The sequence below is a fragment of the Nerophis ophidion genome, linkage group LG10 (assembly GCF_033978795.1).
Source record: "Nerophis ophidion isolate RoL-2023_Sa linkage group LG10, RoL_Noph_v1.0, whole genome shotgun sequence".
Taxonomy (NCBI): Eukaryota; Metazoa; Chordata; class Actinopteri; order Syngnathiformes; family Syngnathidae; genus Nerophis; species Nerophis ophidion.
In genome coordinates, this window is record NC_084620.1 from 42,689,985 (window position 1) to 42,712,465 (window position 22,481).

Consider the following 22,481-nt stretch of genomic DNA (forward strand, 5'->3'; position numbering starts at 1 on the left):
TCCCACCTAGTACCAACCTCGTCACGTCTGTTGTGTCCTGAGCAAGACACTTCACCCTTGCTCCTGATGGGTGCTTGTTGGCGCCTTGCATGGCAGCTCCCTCCATCAGTGTGTGAATGGGTAAATGTGGAAGTAGTGTCAAAGCGCTTTGAGTACCTTGAAGGTAGAAAAGCGCTATACAAGTACAACCCATTTATTTAAGGTAAGCATGCGTTTATAAGTTATTAAACTATCACTCCATGCTTGATGGTGCACCTCAAGTTTAGTCGTGCCCCATTTGCGTTCCAGCTTTCTACATAATAATTTCTGAGCTCTAGTTTCTTCTGTAAACCACGGGGTATGCTTTTTGGAGCCTTTTTTAACTTTAGCGATGCTATGTTATCAATGGTTTTGCGCAGGGCGTCGTTAAAGTTGTTAGTGAGGTTATCAATAGAGCCCACATACTTTGGACATCATGCTTTGGGGCTCGTTTTCTGCTAAGGGGACAGGACGATTGATCCGTGTTAAGGAAAGAATGAATGGGGCCATGTATCGTGAGATTTTGAGCCAAAACCTCCTTCCATCAGTGAGAGCTTTGAATGGTTGACCAAATACTTATTTTCCACCATAATTTACAAATAAATTCTTTAAAATTCGTACAATGTGAATTCCTGGATTTTTTTTCCACATTCTGTCTCTCACAGTTGAAGTGTACTATGTTGAAAATTACAGACCTCTGTCATTTTAAGTGGGAGAACTTGCACAATCGGTGGCTGACTAAATACCTTTTTGCCCCACTGTATATATATGCACACACACACACACACACACACACACACATACGTGTTTGGGTGACATATGAGGACTTATGACAAAAACGTGACATATGGGGACATGCCTTTCCAATGGTCCTACAGGCCTGGGACTCAGACGGTTAGTGAACCAGAATTTTAGAAACACAGTGGTCTATTGAGATTTTTGCAACTCTTTTGTTTTTTTCTGAACCTGATTTTTATGGTACATATGAGGACTTGTCAGGTTTAGGTGACAAATGAAGACCAGAGTGTTTAAGATTTCAAGTTTATGTGACATATGACGACCATGACATCACAGAGTGTTTAAGGTTTCAAGTTTATGTGACATATGATGACCATGACGTCACAGAGTGTTTAAAATTTCAGGTTTATGTGACATATGATGACCATGACGTCACAGAGTGTTTAAGATTTCAGGTTTATGTGACATATGATGACCATGACGTCACAGAGTGTTTAAGATTTCAGGTTCATGTGACATATGACAACCATGACATCACAGAGTGTTAAAGATTTCAGGTTCATGTGACATATGAGGCTAATGACATCAGAGACTTAACAAAACCACCTGAGTTGGTTTAGTTGATGTGTTGTCATTTAAAAAAAAAATCCCAATCCCATGCTACTGTAATCTAAAACCAAGAAGAGTTTAAAAGAAACATGGGTAAAAATGTAATTGTCGATTAAGTGTAACTGAATTGTTTTTGTGGATTTTGTCGCTAAGAATTATCTGGAATAAATACAAAACGCCTGCTGTTTATTTTGCTTTTTTAATTGCTGGTAACATACTCAAACTACCACAGAAGATGTGGGAAAACATTTTTTTTCCCTTTTTTTAATATAATTCTGTTATGGATGTAGTACTTGATGGCAAGCCAATCTCTGTCCTGTAGAGCTACTAGTTCTTTATGGAGGCAGGCTTCACAATCTTTTTTACCTGGTACTTTGTTGCCAGTTACAAAATGCAACATGTGTCATTCAACTGCTTCCACTTCTTCCCCTTTGCAGTTGTCATAAAGGAGACAAAATACAATTTCTTACTGAAGGAATAAGGACTATAACACAGTGAAAAGGTGCAAAACGTAATATAATATTCTAGTAAATGATGTGGATTATTTATTTACCCCGCTTTGGAGTGGACCAAGTGGAAGAAGCTTGAGACATACCCACTTCCAGCGATTTGTCCTGCTGTCAATCTGAAAGGAAGAATTAGAAAACTGTAAAAGTAAACATTTAACATATTGTGCTTTGTGAAGCAGCGGAGTATGTGTGTTGTCTGTCTATTTATGAATAATGCAGACCAGGAGTGTTGGCTGAGTTCTTAACGTTTGCTTTCAGAGCGTGCATATCACAACATACAAGATGTCGTCATGGCGACACAACCGCGCATGCTCGTCACTCCTGTTGCATGCTGGGTAGGGTAGTTTTTTTTTCCCCTGGCTCATAACATCACAATATAGTACCATGTATATGCGTTCAGTTTATCAAAGCACCAAGCAAACAGATATGGTCATAATTATTTTAAGTGCACTACGCAGAATAAACACAACATTATTAATATTGCTAGTAAGGATAATTTGATCAAAAATTCCCTAAAACAGCCCACTACCTATAATATAAGTTTTTTAAACATAAGATCCCTGATAAAAAAAAATGTTTCTGCTGTTACCTCAGAAATTTCCTGTTCAGAAGTTATGATTGTGGCTCAGAGATTTGTATGTAGATTATATTTATTTTCCATAACAAACAGGATAACTTAAATACCCTGGCAGTGGCAATAAGCTTAAATGTTTGTATTTACATTTTTTGAGTTGATTTTCATAAAATTTGCTATTTAACTGCTACTGTTTAACAAGGACTGATTTAAATTGTGTTTGCACAACAAATGTTTTGGCGCTTTTGTTCATGTGGGAGAATATTCCAATAAAGGTGCACTACACACTACTTTTGAATTCATTATTGGGCTTTGCGTATACAATGCATTTAATCGCGATTAATAAGAGAAATAGTGCGATTAACTTCGATTAAAAATTTTAATCATTGCCCAGCCCTAATATATATACAAACCCCGTTTCCATAAAAGTTGGGAAATTGTGTTAGATGTAAATATAAACTGAATACAATGATTTGCAAATCCTTTTCAACCCATATTCAATTGAAAGCATTACAAAGACAACATATTTGATGTTCAAACTCAAACTTTTTTTTTTTGGCAAATAATAATTAACTTTGAATTTCATGGCTGCAACACGTGCCAAAGTAGTTGAGAAAGGGCATGTTCACCACTGTGTTACATCACATTTTCTTTTAACAACACTCAATAAACGTTTGGGAACTGAGGAAACTAATTGTTGAAGCTTTGAAAGTAGAATTCTTTACCATTCTTGCTTGATGTACAGCTTAAGTTGTCGTGTTTTACGCTTCATAATGCACTACACATTTTCGATGGGAGACATGTCTGGACTGTGGGCGGGTCAGGAAAGTACTCGCACTCTTTTACTACGAAGACATGCTGTTGTAACACGTGGCTTGGCATTGTTTTGCTGAAATAAGCAGGGGCGTCCATGATAATGTTGCTTGGATGACAACATATGTTGCTCCAAAACCTGTATGGACCATTCAGCATTAATGGTGCCTTCTCAGATGTGTAAGTTACCCATGCTTTGGGCACTAATACACCCCCATACCATCACACATGCTGGCTTTTGAACTTTGCGCCGGATGGTTATTTTCCTCTTTGTTCCGGAGAACACCACGTCCACAATTTCCATATATAATTTGAAATGTGGACTCGTCAGACCACAGAACACTTTTCCACTTTGCATCAGTCCATCTTAGATGAGCTCGGGCCCAGCGAAGCCCGCGACGTTCCTCTGTCTTGTTGATAAATGGCATTTGCTTTGCATAGTAGAGTTTTAACTAGCATTTACAGATGTAGCGACCAACTGTAGTAACTGACAGTGGTTTTCTGAAGTATTTCTGAGCCCATGTGGTGATATCTTTTACACACTGATGTCGGTTTTTAATGCAGTACATCGCTTACGTGCAGTGATTTCTCCAGATTCTCTGAACCTTTTGATAATTTTACGGACCGTAGATGGTAAAATCCCTAAATTCTTTGCAAAAAAAATGTTTAGCAGTTTTAACATCAAATATGTCGTCTTTGTAGCATATTCAACAGAATTGGGGTTGAAAATTCTTTGCAAATCATTGTATCCTGTTTATATGTACATCTAACACAATTTCCCAACTCATATGGAAACGGGGTTTGAATGTATTTATATATATATAGCCTATTATTTGCGCACTATTTACAAGTTATGTACCAAAAACACGACCACCGAAAAAATACTTTGATCAATGAAAACAGCGCTGCAGAAATCGGCTGTAAACAAGAGGCACTGCATTTTCTGAATTGAAACACTCATTTTAAAGCTTTGACATTAACATTTTAACACACACTAATCTGGTTCAGAAAATATGAGGACCTTATATGAAACACACCTAGGTCTTTCTTGGTTCAAACAATATGAGGACATGACGAGTGCTCACATGTAGAATTTATGTTGTTGACTTGTAACATCTCCTGTTTTGCTAAACATGAGTTCCAAACTCCCTACTGACTAACATGGATGTACCCTTACGGAAATGTTGTCATATAAACTGATCTGTGAGAGATTAAAATTAATAAATGTCTTTCAAAATATAGGTTGGGTCAAATTTAGAGCAGATATAGTAAAAACAGACATGTAATAACCTGTTGGAGGGATGAAGTCGGTTTATGGCTGTCATCTGAATTTAGAGAATGTTGAGATAGAACCTCAACAGTTGGTTTCTGCAACAAAACACAAAAATATAATGTCATAACTAATTAATTATAACATTCTCACCACTTTTTGTTGATAAAAATCTGAGCATACAATGCCAGATAAAGGGTAGAGATTATTACAGAGTTTCAGCTCTTAGACAATTCATTAAGAATGTAACACACACAAAAATCTGGTTCAGAAAATATGAGGACATGAATTGAGACACTCATTTTAAAGCTTTGACATTAACATTGTAACACACATTTTCAGGTTCAGAAAATATGAGGACCTTATATGAAACACACCTAAGTCTTTCTTGCTTCAAACAATATAAGGACATGACGAGTGCTCAAATGTAGAATTTATGTTGTTGACTTGTAACATCTCCTGTTTTGCTAAACATGAGTTCTAAACTTTCTACTGACTAACATGGATGTACCCTTGCGAAAAAGTTGTCATATAAAGTGATCTGTGAGAGATTAAAATAAATAAATGTCTTTCAAAATATAGGTTGGGTCAAATTTAGAGCAGATATAGTAAAAATAGACATGTAATAACCTGTTGGAGGGATGAAGTCAGTTAATGGCTCACATCAGAATCTGGAGAATGTTGAGATGGAACCTCAACAGTTGGTTTCTGCAACAAAACACAAAAATATAATGTCAGAACTAATTAATTATAACATTATCAGCACTTTTTGTTGATAAAACTCTGAGCATACAATGCCAGATAAATAGTAAAGATTATTACAGAGTTTCAGCTCTAAGACAATTAATTAAGAATATAAAACACACTAAAATCTGGTTCAGAAAATATGAGGACCTGAATTGAAACACACATTTTAAAGCTTGGACATTAACATTGTAACACACACTAATCTGGTTTAGAAAATATGAGGACCTTATATGAAACACACCTAAGTCTTTCTTGGTTCAAACAATATAAGGACATGACGAGGGGTCACATGTAGAATGTATGTTGTTGACTTGTAACATCTCCTGTTTTGCTAAACATGAGTTCCAAACTCCTTACTGACTAACATGGATGTACCCTTACGAAAATGTTGTCATATAAACTGATCTGTGAGAGATTAAAATTAATAAATGTCTTTCAAAATATAGGTTGGGTCACATTTAGAGCGGATATAGTAAAAATAGACTTGTAATAACCTGTTGGAGGGATGAAGTCGGTTTATCGCTCACATCTGAATCTGGAGAATGTTGAGATAGAACCCCAACAGTTGGTGTCTGCAACAAAACACAAAAATATAATGTCAGAACTAATTAATTATAACATTAACAACCACTTTTGGTTGATAATATTCTGAGCATATAATTCTACATAAACAGTAAAGATTATTATAGCGTTTTAGCTCTTAGACTATTATTTAAGAATGTAACATTCACTAAAATGTGGTTCAGAAAATATGAGGACCTGGATTGAAACACTCATTTTAAAGCTTTGAATTAAACATTGTAACACACACTAATGTGGTTCAGAAAAATATGAGGACCTTATATGAAACACACTGAAGTTTTTTTTAGTTCAAACAATATGAGTACATGACAAGTGATCACATATAGAATTCATGTTGCTGACCTGTAACATCTCCTGTTTTGCTAAACATGAGTTGTAAATTCCACAGACTAACATGGATGTACGCTTAAAAAATGTTGTCATATAAACTGATCTGTGAGAGGTTAAAAGGATTAAATGTCTTTTGAAGTATAGGTTGTGTCAAGTTTTTAGCAGATATAGGGCAGCACGGTGGGACAGGGGTTAGTGCATGTGCGTCACAAATCGAAGGTCCTGAGTAGTCCTGAGTTAAATCCTGGGCTCGTGATCTTTCTGTGTGGAGTTTGCATGTTCTCCCCGTGACTGCGTGGGTTCCCTCCGGGTACTCCGGCTTCATCTTACCTCCAAAGACATGCACCTGGGGATAGGTTGATTGGCAACACTAAATTGGCCCTAATGTGTGAATGTGAGTGTAAATGTTGTCTATTTGTGTTGGCCGTGTAATGAGGTGGCGACTTGTCCAGGGTGCACTCCGCCTTCCGCCCGAATGCAGCTCAGATAGGCTCAAGCACACCCCGCCAACCCAAAAAAGGGACAGGTAGTAGAAAATGGATGGATGGATGGATAGTAAAATAGTCAAGAAATAACCTGTTGGAGGGATGAAGTCGGTTTATCGCTCACATGAATCTGGAGAATGTTGACATAGAACATCAACAGTTGGTGTCTGCAACAAAACACATAAAAATAATGTTAGAACTTATTAATTATAACATTATCAGCACTTTTTGTTGTTAACATTATGAGCATATAATGCCAGATAAATAGTAAAGATATTTATAGAGGGTTTCTGTCTCTTGTCCCGCTCATGTCTTGAGATGAACTTCCCTCGGTACTCGACCACACAAGAACTTTTTTAAATTGATGCAAGAGCAAATACACCATATCCTGATAAAACAGTTTATCAATTAACAATGTTTGGAATATCTGTTTTAAAAAGGAACAATAATAGTCGTTACTTGACTAAAAATTCAATTACAAACAGAATTACTCTTTCATAAATGTAAATAATTATTAAATTAAGTACAAACCCCGTTTCCATATGAGTTGGGAAATTGTGTTAGATGTAAATATGAACTGAATACAATGATTTGCAAATCATTTTCAAGCCATATTCAGTTGAATATGCTACAAAGACAACATATTTGATGTTCAAACTCATAAACATTTTTTTGGTGCAAATAATCATTAACTTTAGAATTTGATGCCAACAACACGCAACAAACAAGTTGGGAAAGGTGGCAATAAATACTGATAACGTTAAGAAATGCTCATCAAACACTTATTTGGGACATCCCACAGGTGTGAAGGCTAATTTGGAACAGGTGGGTGCCATGATTGGCTATAAAAACAGCTTCTCAAAAAATGCTCAGTCTTTCACAGGAAAGGATGGGGCGAGGTACACCCCTTTGTCCACAACTGCGTGAGCAAATAGTCAAACAGTTTAAGAACAACGTTTCTCAAAGTGCAATTGCAAGAAATTTAGGGATTTCAACATCTACGCTCCATGATATCATCAAAAGGTTCAGAGAATCTGGAGAAATCACTCCACGTAAGCGGCATGGCCGGAAACCAACATTGAATGACCGTGACCTTCCATCCCTCAGACGGCACTGTATCAAAAACCCACATCAATCTCTAAAGGATATCACCACATGAGTTCAGGAACACTTCAGAAAACCACTGTCACTAAATACAGTTTGTTGCTATATCTGTAAGTGCAAGTTAAAGATCTATTATGCAAAGCGAAAGCCAATTATCAACAACATCCAGAAACGCCGCCGGCTTCTCTGGGCCCGAGATCATCTAAGATGGACTGATGCAAAGTGGAAAGGTGTTCTGTGGTCTGATGAGTCCACATTTCAAATTGTTTTTGGAAATATTCGACACCGTTTCATCCGGACCAAAGGGGAAGCGAACCATCCAGACTGTTATCGACGCAAAGTTGAAAAGCCAGCATCTGTGATGGTATGGGGGTGCATTAGTGCCCAAGGCATGGGTAAGTTACCCATCTGTTTGGAACAACATTTGCTGCCATTTAAGCGCCGACTTTTTCATGTACGCCCCTGCTTATTTCAGCAAGACAATGCCAAGCCACATTCAGCACGTGTTCAGCTTCATAAAAAAAGAGTGCAGGTACTTTCCTGGCCGGCCTGCAGTCCTATCAAAAATGTGTGGTGCATTATGAAGCGTAAAATACGACAGAGGAGACCCCGGACTGTTGAACGACTGAAGCTCTACATAAAACAAAAATGGGAAAGAATTCCACCTTCCAAGCTTCAACAATTAGTTTCCTCAGTTCCCAAACGTTTATTGAGTGTTGTTAAAAGAAAAGGTGATGTAACACAGTGGTGAACATGCCCTCTCCCAACTACTTTGGCACGTATTGCAGCCATGAAATTCTAAGTTAATTATTATTTGTAAAAAAAATTATTCCGTTTGGATTTACATCTAACACAATTTCCCAACTCATACGGAAACGGGGTTTGTAATTAATGTGTTACTTGAAAAAGAAAAGTTTTAAATATCTAGCATATGCAGTTGAGAGACATTTCATGAGAGCAGAGTGTGTGTGTGCCTTTAAAAAGCTGTGCCTTTTGCCAAGTGACGTGGGACTTCAGCGCCCAGACATAGCAGAATAGTTCAGCTGTATTTTTTAGCTTAGCAGTGGCAGTTAAGATAGTTCTGTTGAATGTTTTTGTTCGCGTGTGGATGAGGCCTCTTTCTATTTGATATCGTGTTTGTAATTACTTCCGGGGGTTGCTTTCATTAGTAAAAAGATATTACCTGCACCAACCCTTTTGTGCTTCTAACGCTGTCTTGTTGACATACAATCACATCAAAAGTAGCATGCCAGATTACATAAAACGCATCGTAACAGCGTTGTAGCGTACATAAAAGTTATTAGATTACTCGTTACCGGTAAAAGTAACAGCATTAGTAACATCGTTTTCATATACCGCTGTTATACCATCCATCCATCCATCATCTTCCGCTTATCCGAGGTCGGGTCGCGGGGGCAACAGCCTAAGCAGGGAAACCCAGACTTCCCTCTCCCCAGCCACTTCGTCTAGCTCTTCCCGGGGGATCCCGAGGCGTTCCCAGGCCAGCCGGGAGACATAATCTTCCCAACGTGTCCTGGGTCTTCCCCGTGGCCTCCTACCGGTTGGACGTGCCCTAAACACCTCCCTAGGGAGGCGTTCGGGTGGCATCCTGACCAGATGCCCGAACCACCTCATCTGGCTCCTCTCCATGTGGAGGAGCAGCGGCTTTACTTTGAGTTCCTCCCGGATGGCAGAGCTTCTCACCCTATCTCTAAGGGAGAGCACCCCTACCCGGTGGAGGAAACTCATTCCGGCTGCTTGTACCCGTGATCTTATCCTTTCGGTCATGACCCAAAGCTCATGACCATGGGTGAGGATGGGAACGTAGATCGACCGGTAAATTGAGAGCTTTGCCTTCCGGCTCAGCTCCTTCTTCACCACAACGGATCGGTACAACGTCCGCATTACCGAAGACGCCACACCGATCCGCCTGTCGATCTCACCATCCACTCTTCCCCCACTCGTGAACAAGACTCCGAGGGGCCATAGAGGTCGGGTGCATTGTGAGCTGGGCGGCAGCCGAAGGCAGGGCACTTGGCGGTCCGATCCTCGGCTACAGAAGCTAGCTCTTGGGACGTGGAATGCTGTTATTCCAAACACTTCTAATTAAAGCCATATAATACAACTTCTATTAGACAGTAAGGAAAAGATCCAAATGAGATGTTGATCCAGTTACCATTGATATGATACATAACAAGACATACCTTTCCAATCATTGATCCACTGGGCCTTAAAACAAGACTTGTCACATCCAGATCACATAAACTCGGTGGCTTCAGCCTCAGGATTAGATCTCGCTCTTCTTTTGGGCACGATGTCTATATCATGTGTTGATGCGCCTAACAAATCCACACATAAAAATGAAAAAAGTCAGTGACACAGAAATAAAACAAAGAACTAAACCCTTCAAAAACTGTTAAATTTAGGCTCAATGCAGACATGAAGCTTCTCAAACAAAGAACTAATGTAACAATATCAGTAACATGCCAACTCCACAGTGCTTATCAGCTTGAAATATTTGTATTTGAGAAAAAGTATAAACAAAATGAAGAACTCTAGTATGTCTTGTTTAAAATTAAGACAAGGTTTACTTGCATAGTGATCAAGGGTGATGGGTCAAATGCAGAGAATAATTTCACCACACCTAGTGTGTGTGTGCCAATCACTGCTACTTATAATCTTCCATGCAACTTTAAAAAAAAAAAAATTAAATGCCTTTTGGCCTTGGCCCAGAACTGAAATTCTTTATTTAACCTCATAAAATCAAATCTGGTTGCAATTAATAACAAAAAACATTTTACTGTTCTTTATAATGAACTATTTTCCTATGTTAAAAAACATTGGTCTATTTAATTACGTTAAACTCCATTTTATGCTCACCTGATTCAACCATGCTGCCGAAGACTGTCAAAGATGGTTTGTGGCCAAGATAGATGTCCCCCTCTGGTGCTGCACGTCCCGGAAGTGCTGTTCACTGAGCGCTCTGTTGTGCTCAAAATCGTGTGTGAAGTTTTGTATTTCGATTATAAATGGTCCTTTTGGAAAACCCTTTTTATATATATTCAATATTAAGTGTGATACGTGAGCTGTATAACTTCCAAGATGAAAATAGTTGACTAGTGATTTAGCCCTCTGTTAGGAGCAGACATCATCCACTGGCCAATCAGGCAGCGCCTAACTGAAAATTGGACCAATCAGACGCCGAGACTCTTCAGAGTGGGCGGAAGTAAGCATCTTGAACACAATGTGAAGTGAATACCTCCAAAAACAATCGCCAATTGAATCCAAAATTTGTCCCAAAGATAAAAATACCAAAATCATGTGCTATTGTAACCATTTGAAAATATTAAATAGTGGATGTAGTTTGAATTGCATTTGAATTACCGCCTTTGTCTCAATCAAGGTAGAAGGTTTTTTTTCAGGCACATTTAAAGTAATTATTGTGCGGCATTGTATTTTAGACAACAGAATAGAAAAAAGCCCAATAAAGTAAAATACTGAATCAAACCGATTAAATCATCACCATAATCCCTTTATTATTGATTGTCCAGCACAAATCCTCTCCAGATAAACAAAATGAATAGATAAAACTAACATAAAAAAGGTTGAGATCATCAGATCAGTTGAACATGTGTTATTTGATTTAGAATTCAAAAGTATGTTTATTGCTGTAATGATTAGATGTTTTTCAAAATGTTGGAGTGTGTGAGTTTCTGACCCACATGACATATGAGGACATATGACATATGAGGACAAGTGTGTGTGTGTGTGTGTCATAATAGCAAAGATGGCCACTAGGGGCAAAATCGAAGGTGACCAAAAAAATTAAACACACTTTCACACACTTTTTCTGAAAATTTGACAAATGAAGACTTTAGAGATTTTTGGTCTGGGAACATGCTGGGAGGGTCTAGAACACGATAGCATTGCGGGAAATATGGGGACATGGAAAATGTCCCCATATTTCAACAGGTCCTCATATGTAAGGTGAAATTTCATAAAAATGTCCCCATATGTCACTTTGACAAACGCACACACACACACACACACACACACACACACACACACACACACACACACACACACACACACACACACACACACACACACACACACACACACACACACAAGTTGGTGTATTGCCTTATTCTGATGAATTGCATTGCTTGTAATCAGAATCAGAAATACTTCATTAATCTCAGAGGAGAAATTTAAATTTAAATCACGCAAGATTCACAGTAACAACTTCCAATTACCATTGTGAGAGTGGAAAAAGTCCTCCTCTCTTTGCAACACCACATAACAGTGATTGTTTTTAGTTATTTATAAATGTCCGGCTTCCATACTTATTTTTCTACCGTTTATAAGACACATTGGCGTAACTTCTTAGCTGCCAGCTTGTATGCGATAGTTTGAGACTTTTATTTCATTAGCACAGGCAGAATGGAGCAGCACTTTTATTGTGAAAACAGAAACTGTGCAGTCCGTCTTCACACTTTTGACAGCCTGTAAGGAGAGCGAGTCTGTTGAAATAAAAAGTGATTTTCGGTCTGTTTTTCCCGTCATCATCGTGCAAAATCCTTGAGTGCCGTGGATGTCAACCAAGTAACGAGGTGTACTTTTTTTTAAATGCCTCGTGATCGAGTGACACACTCACCAATCGACCGGTAGCTAGTGATCCATGTAATGGGCACCCCTGTGTAAACAAACTGCTGCATCACAGGCCACACAACTACGGTGCGTTCATCGACCACCGACATTAGTAGGACAAAACGGTGCTCGCTAAGTACTCCCATCAATGAAGCATGAACACAAATATACAGCATTAAACAGTGGGAATTCTAACAATTAGGAAGGTTTTTGTCATGTTTGTCCTACAGTAACAATATTAAAACACAAAATATATATTTTCCCCCATGATTTTCAATTTTCATAAATTTTTGAAAAAGCTCCAGGAAGCCACTACGGTGGTAAAGAGCCGCGGGTTGACCCAACCCATGGCATAAACAATACGCTCATTGGCTAAGGTAGTGTGATGGCAAGTGTACACTTGTTCATAAAATAAAAAAATATATAATATGTACGTATACCTTTACATTTGGTGGAGATGCGCTTGCCCTTGGCTGGGTATTAGTCTAAAGTATTTTCAAGGTTGGCAGGTCTGATACTGTTTTTTCTCGAATTAACTTCTCATTGATAAGTCAAGTTTATTTTATTCAAACAGTCCCAATTTAACAGAAGCACTTTACACCATACTTGCCAACCCTCCAGATTTTAGCGCCCCTCCCGAAAATCTCCCGAAATTCAGCGGGAGCTGGAGGCCACGTCCCTCCAGCTTCAAACACGCACAGTTCGAAGCTTGAAAGGGAGGATTGCAGGCGGATCTGACGGCATTTAAAGTCATTTTAAAAACGACTGCTAATCCTCCTCCTTTTCGACTGGACGACCGCGGAGACTTAAAGTAGGAACACTCCGGAAGCAGAAGTTCATTAAGAGGGCGGACTCACCGGCTTTCAGCCATGTTTCCGTCACACAGAGGAAGTCAAGTCCGCGGGAAGTGAAGAAATCCTTCAGGATAAACGTTTTGTTTGTCAAAGATTTTGGGTTCACAAGACCGAACCTGGCGGGGGGAAGCACATCCAAAGGCGCAGCTAATCCAGGTGGGGCCCCAGGTGGGGGAGAGGAACCATGAGGCAGGAAAGGAAGGCAGGAATCCGGTGAGTTTCGCCGTAGAATTCACCCCCTGGCAGGAGCGCGCTTACGTCACTCACTTGTTCGGCACAACACCGGCCAGGTGAAAAAGCTGAGTGGGACGTCGAAAAACCAACGTCGAAGTTGATCATATCAGTGGGAAAGGGGCAAAGATCCAACAGTGTTTGGCGGTCATACTCAAGCTGTGAGCTGACAGAGACGAAATTAGACGCAAACAACACAAAAATAAACAAAGCTGACAGCGAGAGACGGCAGGGCAAAGCACATACTGGCGCCATCTTCTGGAAACTCGAAAGTGACGTTACTCAAATAGTGAAAGGTAGGTGTGTTGGTTGTTTTTTGTAACCAGCAAGCACAGTACAGTTAGTAGAACTGTGTTTTTATTACTGTGTATTTGATAGGTGCCGTCTGAAATTCAACTTTCTTTTATGTACTGTATGTATATATATATACAATTATTATACATAGCTAGAATTCACTGAAAGTATTTCATATATATATATGAAATATATATATATATATATATATATATTATATATATATATATATTATATATGTATATATATATATATATGAAACATGAAATACTCGAGTTGGTGAATTGGCTGTAAATATACGCTCCTCTTAACCACGCCCCCCGCCCCAACCACGCCTCTGCCAAACCCCCGACCACGCCCCACCTCCGAAATCGGAGTCTCAAGTTGGCAAGTATGCTTTGCACACACATGCAGCTGTTCTCAAACTCAGCTTGTTTAACATTAAAGAGAAACAACTGATCCATTTACGTGAGCAAACACTTGGTGACAGAGGAAAGAAAAGAATATCTCTGGGCCGCAGCTTTATGGGATCAATTAAACCACATTCTTCCCATCCGAATTCTGTCCATGGTTTGCAATTCATAATTGCCCTGTCTGCACTCCCTGTTTTGTCACAACTCTCAGTAGACGATTGTATTGTTTATGTTTTTCTCTGTTTGCTCAATTCTGAGTCCGACAGCTGAAAAACTGCAACCATTAAGCAGAGGAGGCAACCGTCCATTTCACAGACAACTTGTCCAGGGTGTACAACGCCTTCCGCCCGGTTGTAGCTGAGATAGGCTCCCGCGGCCCCAAAGGGAATAAGCGGTAGAAAATGGATGGATTGATAGATTTAAAATTGATGAAGATCCAGGCCTCAATCCAGTTGAAATGAGGATTTTAACACTTATCCTTCTAGCATTAAGGCGACAACATTAAAATTATATCCACCTAAAAGCAAACAATAATCACTGCATTTATAAATAAACATGCTTTAATGAATAAAATAATATTATTATCCAAGGTTTATTATTGATTATTGATTTATTATTAGCCACAATGTGTTAAAATAATGTAACGTTGTTCAGCTCAGAAATGCAAGCTAGTGATGTGCGATACCTCTGATTTTTATTCCAATCCAATACAGAGTAAAAATCAGACTGGTATCTGTGATTCTGATCCAATATTAACACTTTGTACAACTACGCCTCATTTGTCTAAGTATTTTATTTTAAGTGTTGCTGCTCTTGGGAATCGTCTTCAAATTAAATCAAGTTTCTGGGCAAAATAATGATGGAGTTATTTTGCACTGAATGCATTGTAATATTTATATCTAACTCTGTATGTAGTGTCTCCAAATAGTAATAATTATACATAAACACTTGCTATTTTCTTATACTCAGTGACTCATTTCTTTAGCCAGTATTTTTTTCAATCAACAAATGACAGACTGAATGACTGCGCTAGGTACTTATCAAAGCCGTAGAAAAGGCCCTTCTTCTTAAAACACACTTTTGCTACGATTGTTTCTTAAACAAACACTATCTCCATCTATCTTCCGCTTATCTGAAGTCGAGTCGCGGGGGCAGTGGCCTAAGCAGAGAAACCCAGACTTACCTTTCCCTAGCCACTTCGTCCAGCACTAACTCGGCGAGTCCAAATATAAGAAAACAAATGTGAGCTATAATTTATTGGAGTTTATTTATTTGCATGTGCAATGCTACATTTTTATTTATTGATTTTTTTTTTTTAAGACAGAAGTTTTGAGTTTACACGTTTTCAAACTCAATGTTGAAGATTATTTATTTGCATGCAATAAACAGTGACATTTTTGTTTAAAGAAGTATTTTATTCAAGCAGAAATATTGCCTCTCAGAGGAAGCTCTTAATATAGTGCTTTGAAAATGATTGCATAAAAAGTACAATTTATATCTGGTCAAATTAGAATTTTGCTAAGGGGAAGATGCAGTGTATGCATTGTCATTTCAAACTACTAGTTTTTGATTAAAAAGCAAGACTCGTTTTGAATATACTCCTGTTATTTGTATTAAGGTTTCTTTAAAAAGAAAAAGAACATTTTTGTGAAAACATTTAAAAATTTTGTTTTTACGCCATATCGCCCAGGCCTACATTCTGTTAATAAAAACTAATTAAAAAGTCCTATATATGACTTGCTGAAACATGCAAAGACCCTGGATAGAGAGACAGAGAAGAAGGACAGAGGGTAGAGAAAAAGAGAAAATACGACATAAAAATTTTGCGACTGGGGCAGGGATGTGAGAACTGTGTTTCTATTTCCAACTGTAATGGTTGATTCTAAGTGGAGCCAGTAGAAGCAGCTGTCGGATGGCAACAATGCGTCATATTGCACCACAGAGGAAAAGGAGGGTCGAATGTAATAGGAACCCCTGTAGACGTCTTTGAATAGTACATTACAGATCAATCAATAGCATGCTTATTTGGCGGAAAATATTCTTGTTTGTAAATTTAGAAAAGATTCTAAAATAAATTAAAGGGGACCTGTGATGATTTTGATCTCATTAAAACATTTCCTTGTGGTCTAGATAATAAGTATTGGATATGCTTTGTTGTAAATTTTGCTCCATCACCAAAACACTATTTACAACATACTTTCTGCGTATGTCTGCAGTATGTTCGTTTGTGGAAGTGTTCCCAGATTGCAAATGAAACCACACCCCACTCTCTCCTTAAGTATCATAATGTATATTTTGAAAATGTACACTGTTTAAATACATATTGTGAAGTTGTCACTGCTATTTGAAATTGTCGCACGGTTGAAAATACACTTCATAAACATTATATAGATGCAGCCAGTCAGAACAGTAGGTACTCCTGCACACTACCCAATTGATTTAGAGCTGAATGAAAAATGCTGTTTTTTGCAGCATTTATGTCACCACTTTTCCCACATCAGTGCTATCATGTGCATGTCACGATCAGATGAAAATAATACTTTATCCTACCTTTTTTTGTTTTCTTTTAGCCTGAAGCAGATGAGGTGGAGCTCCTCTGGCGGATAGTTATACTTAATGTCTAAATAAATATGTCCACCTATTAATGTCATTTTTAGGTCAGAAAAGATTCATCATAGTTCCACTTTACCTCTGCCAGGCGCAGAGGCAGAGGATTTAACCAAAACGTCCAGGTTCTCTACTAGCAGTTGGATTCGGCCCACTAATAAATTGTCTAACAAAGTTGATTGTAAAAAAACGTTAACTTGGATAGCTATTGGCACATCTTTTTTGGAATAAGTGGTGGTGCTTTGTTCAGCAACAATAGTTTTTTCCCAATTGTGTTTTAGGTATTATATACCTCGAACAGGACAAGCGGTAGAAATGGATGGATGGATGGATGGATGGATGGATGGATTATAATGATTTAACATTTCTGTCGCTTTGGCAGATTACAGCAGTGCTCAGCTGCAGGGATGCTGCAGCCACAGCAGCCTGACCAGTAATGGTAGCCTTCCGGGCAGCCATCGTAATCTTCCTGAACAACGTATAGCCAGCTGGGCCGCTTGCTTCGAGCACCTCCTTCAGGATCCAGTGGGCGTACGCTATTTTTCGGTACGATCAACGCAATTTGTTGGCAACTGATTTTGACCGCTCCCCCATATTTTGCCAAGATCACAGCCAATTGTTCATTTTTATAAACATTACCGCCCACGTAACTAATTATTTTTGTCTTTGTAGGAATTTCTCAAAAAAGAATTTAGTGAAGAAAATATATTGTTCTGGCAAGCCTGTGAATACTTCAGCCATGTTCCTGCAAGTGATAAAAAGCAGGTAAGTCCATCACCACTATTTTATTTGGCCAGCTCCACAGTACAGTATTTATTGTATTCTTTATTAACCACAACACTATTTATGTTTACATTGGACACTTATTGGGGGTTTAACATTAAAAGAATGTGATTGGCTTGACAAAAATAGGCCTACCCTATAACTTGTTAGCACGACAACACCATTCATGTCCAAACCTGTCAGAATTGACACAATGCAGAATGGGATTTAAAAAAGGTAAAAACATAGCAAATTTAACTTTTAAGCCCGCACAACACAGTTTTTGTCCAGATTTGCCACATTTTAAGTAAAAATCAACGGAATGCCATTCAGACTTAAAAATAAGACCAAGTCTCCAAAATCATCACCAAAACACCATTTATGTTCAGATTATGTACATTTTGATTAGAAAATATCAGAATAACATTCAAACATTGAAAAAATTAAGAAGGGGGACCGGAGGGTGTGTTCCAACTATCGTGGGATCACACTCCTCAGCCTTCCCGGTAAGGTTTATTCAGGTGTACTGGAGAGGAGGCTACGCCGGATAGTCGAACCTCGGATTCAGGAGGAACAGTGTGGTTTTCGTCCTGGTCGTGGAACTGTGGACCAGCTCTATACTCTCGGCAGGGTTCTTGAGGGTGCATGGGAGTTTGCCCAACCAGTCTACATGTGCTTTGTGGACTTGGAGAAGGCATTCGACCGTGTCCCTCGGGAAGTCCTGTGGGGAGTGCTCAGAGAGTATGGGGTATCGGACTGTGTTATTGTGGCGGTCCGCTCCCTGTGCGATCAGTGCCTGAGCTTGGTCCGAATTGCCGGCAGTAAGTCGAACACATTTCCAGTGAGGGTTGGACTCCGCCAAGGCTGTCCTTTGTCACCGATTCTGTTCATAACTTTTATGGACAGAATTTCTAGGCGCAGTCAAGGCGTTGAGGGGTTCCGGTTTGGTGACCGCAGGATTAGGTCTCTGCTTTTTGCAGATGATGTGGTCCTGATGGCTTCATCTGACCAGGATCTTCAGCTCTCACTGGATCGGTTTGCAGCCGAGTGTGAAGCGACCGGAATGAGAATCAGCACCTCCAAGTCCAAGTCCATGGTTCTCGCCCGGAAAAGGGTGGAGTGCCATCTCCGGGTTGGGGAGGAGCCCCTGCCCCAAGTGGAGGAGTTCAAGTACCTAGGAGTCTTGTTCACGAGTGGGGGAAGAGTGGATTGTGAGATCGACAGGCGGCTCGGTGCGGCGTCTTCAGTAATGCGGACGTTGTACCGATCCGTTGTGGTGAAGAAGGAGCTGAGCCGGAAGGCAAAGCTCTCAATTTACCGGTCGATCTACGTTCCCATCCTCACCTATGGTCATGAGCTTTGGGTCATGACCGAAAGGATAAGATCACGGGTACAAGCGGCCGAAATGAGTTTCCTCCGCCGTGTGGCGGGGCTCTCTCCCTTAGAGATAGGGTGAGAAGCTCTGCCATCCGGGAGGAACTCAAAGTAAAGCCGCTGCTCCTCCACATCGAGAGGAGCCAGATGAGGTGGTTCGGGCATCTGGTCAGGATGCCACCCGAACGCCTCCCTAGGGAGGTGTTTAGGGCATGTCCAACCGGTAGGAGGCCACGGGGAAGACCCAGGACACGTTGGGAAGACTATGTCTCTCGGCTGGCCTGGGAACGCCTCGGGATCCCCCGGGAAGAGCTAGACGAAGTAGCTGGGGAAAGGGAAGTCTGGGTTTCCCTGCTTAGGCAGTTGCCCCCGCGACCCGACCTCGGATAAGCGGAAGAAGATGGATGGATGGATGGCATTGAAAAAAATGCCCAATTAAAGAGGAGAAAAAGTCCAGCTCTTATTTATCCAACACCCTATTGACTGTATGTCCAGATTGGGCAAATTGAACGTTATAATTAACAGATTGAGTTTTCAAAATGAAACCCATCTTAACAAAAATAAAATATCCTTATCCAGCATGACAATGTCACTTATGTTTAGATCAGTCACATTTAGGGTGTAAATCACCAAATTTCAATTAGCCCGACCAAAAAAAAAAAAAACATCCTATCACAAAAATAGTTTTTTTTCTTTCTTTAGCCAGCACACAATACAATGTATGTACAGGATCAGCACATTCCCTGCCAAAATGAAATATGTATTTGTTATGTCCAAGAACACACTGAAATTGATGCATATGATTGCATGCTACAATATGGTCAAAAATAAGCCCTTTCATGCACAAAATGTACTGTTTTTTCCTCCTGTTCTTTAGCTGACCTTCCAATGTATTTTTCCTACTCGGAACACATTTTGTATGCTTGGTTGCTCTCTGAGTACACATTTTGTTCTAATTTGCCGATTTCAGTTTTAAGTTCAGTCAGTCCAAAAAATCAGGTTCTTATGCTGAGCCTACATCGATTTTCTCTTCCCTATGCAAAACCCTCATAGTTTACTGCGAGGTGCATCCCCAAAAATATCATCACATGGAAGAACTTTATTTCCTGTGTATACATTTCTAGTTCAGAGGTTTTACAGCCTAATAGCAGTAAAAAATGTGTTGTAATGCATCGATGGGTTCCAGATGCAATAGCACTCTCCTTCTCTCCTGAATTACCAACAATGACTCACGACAAACGAAGCTAACAACATTAAAAGTCGACAAAAGTTGTGGTTGCAATGAGTTGAAGTCACGTCACACACTTAACCATAGGCTTATAAAGCAGGGCTGTCCAAAGCATGGCCAAGGGATCATTCGCGGGCCATGGTTATTTTATTGGCCTGTGGGACATTATACATTGTAGAATTTCTAAACCAAAAAAAAAAGCTAAATTTGTGGATTTTTTTGAGGAATAATGTAAGGAGAAAAAGCTAAATCGTTGATACTAAGAACTACACACAGTATTTATTAATAATAACACACTGCTTTTTAAACATACAGTATATGATAGTTCTTCAATGGGCCATATTGTTTTCTTTCTACATTTCCCTTGTGGCCTACATAACATGCAACGGCGGTGCTTTGGTCAAAATCTTGCACAGATTTGGTTTTACAGACCATCTTCAAGCCGCTTTCTGACTGTCTCTTCAGAGTGCGCCGTTTTGTGTCCTCCTCCAGGCAAAGCCTCCTTTGACTTCGTCTACTCCAAGTCAGCTATGTTGTAGTTTTTAGCGCTTCCATAGCGAGTGTAAGTTAGAACTATACGCTACTTTTAATGAGAAACGGCAAGAGCTGAGGATTTTAGCATGCATGTGCATGTACAAGCCTGTCTGCCCCACTAAAGGATAGAGAAAAATAAGGAACTTAAGTAAAGCTTTGGATGAAAACTGAATACAAATATCAAACTTGTGCAAAGCTCTTCAAGTAACCCTTGAGATATCCACTGACGTAACTAAGGCAAAATACGTAATTAAAGTTTCAAATTCCCCAAAACATTTTTTTTATAAATTTCCCCGCCGTGCCTGCGTGGTTCGTTTTCAAATTTTCAGGACTTGTGGGGATCCCGGATGCACAAAAACAAGTACCAGTAGGTAAGAAAAGTTGGTTTTGCATATTTTTTTAAGCCTTTTTACAAAATATAACGTATATGACAAATATCAAAGTGGCCCCTAAAGTAGGGAGTACTCCTAAAACGTATTCAGTGTTAGCAGGTCTACTTTAGCCAGCACATGAGGCCAGGTTTGGCAGATTACGGTCCAAATCAGCGACAAGCAACATTTGATAAAAAACAATTTCAGCCACAATTTACGAAACAAGGCTCACCACCAAAAATGACCAAAATGCATTGCATTTTTTTCCACTCAGCTTTCCCAGAGAGCTGGAGAGATCTACAACAGCTTTCTATCCAGCAAGGCCACAATGCCGGTCAACATCGACAGTCAAGCCCAGCTGGCCGACGACGTCCTTACGTCCCCACGGCCCGACATGTTCAAGACACAACAGCTACAGGTTAGTGACATCTTACAAAAATCTTTTTAAAAACTTGTATTTTGAGATCCATCCATCTATCCATTTTCTACCGCTTTTCCCTCTCGAGTCGCGGGGGTGTGGACTCGGGCGGAAGGCGTGTTACACCCTGGGCAAGTCGCCACCTCATTGCAGGTGTTTAGAGATATAAACACAAACTAACTCTCATTGACAATCATCAACATACAAAAATTAGTAGATCACTTTTTGTTTTACTTCTCTTGCCAATACAAAAGCACTGTTTTAGGTCAAAATCCACAAACTGCAATACTGATTTTACAAAAAAGCCCATGGACAGGTTTTGTTCCCGCCATATTTGTTGAATTAAGACTACAATGAAAAAGGGTTCTTTTGCAGACATAGGTGGCCTTGTGGTTATATCGGTAGGAATGGGACCCGTTACATCCCTGATTGGCACTCAGCATTAATTGGGGGTTGGAATTGGGGGATAAATCAACAAAATGATTCCCGAGTGCAGCAACCGCTGCTGCTCACTGCTCCCCTCACCTCCCAGGGGGTGGAACAAGGAGAAGGTTCAAAGGCAGACAATAATTTCACCACGCCTAGTGTATGTGTGAAACTACTTTGAAATTATCAGTGGTACTTTAACTTTGAAATGGTGCGATTTTTTTTCACCACACTCTGCAAATTTTAGTTCGATATCAACAAAATATACAGTAGTGTTGATTAAAATAGATAAATAAGCCCATGACAACAAGCTCCACACACACTTCTTTTTTTTTTGCCAGAATCTACATATTTTAAGTAAAATGAAATGCAAACCTGATTCTTACAAATATGCACGAGTTGTAGAGTGCAACCGATATGCAAGCAGTTTTTTTTTTACTAGATTATGCAGATTTTACTTCAAAATCAACATAATACTATACAGTCTTAATTTTTATAATCAAGCATTATAACTAAACAGATTTCACTTCTTATAATTTT

The 22,481-nt window shown here is 39.5% G+C and overlaps 1 protein-coding gene and 1 long non-coding RNA gene across 4 annotated transcripts in view; one reads left to right on the forward strand and one right to left on the reverse strand.

The window, feature by feature from the left end:
• Positions 1 to 22,481, forward strand: part of LOC133560849 (regulator of G-protein signaling 12-like) — a 183,759-nt gene that overhangs the window by 111,876 nt on the left and 49,402 nt on the right. For all 3 annotated transcript variants that reach the window (XM_061913838.1, XM_061913839.1, XM_061913837.1), the window contains exons 5-7: positions 17,211 to 17,374; positions 17,501 to 17,593; positions 21,372 to 21,515. In XM_061913838.1, coding sequence (XP_061769822.1) covers positions 17,211 to 17,374; positions 17,501 to 17,593; positions 21,372 to 21,515 — 401 coding nt within the window. The remainder of the gene's footprint in view (positions 1 to 17,210; positions 17,375 to 17,500; positions 17,594 to 21,371; positions 21,516 to 22,481) is intronic.
• LOC133560850 (uncharacterized) lies at positions 1,549 to 11,112 on the reverse strand. The gene is made up of 6 exons (XR_009808532.1): positions 9,984 to 11,112; positions 6,767 to 6,842; positions 5,773 to 5,850; positions 5,162 to 5,239; positions 4,552 to 4,629; positions 1,549 to 1,990 (listed from the first exon to the last, which is right to left on the reverse strand). It is a non-coding gene; the product is annotated as an uncharacterized LOC133560850 (long non-coding RNA).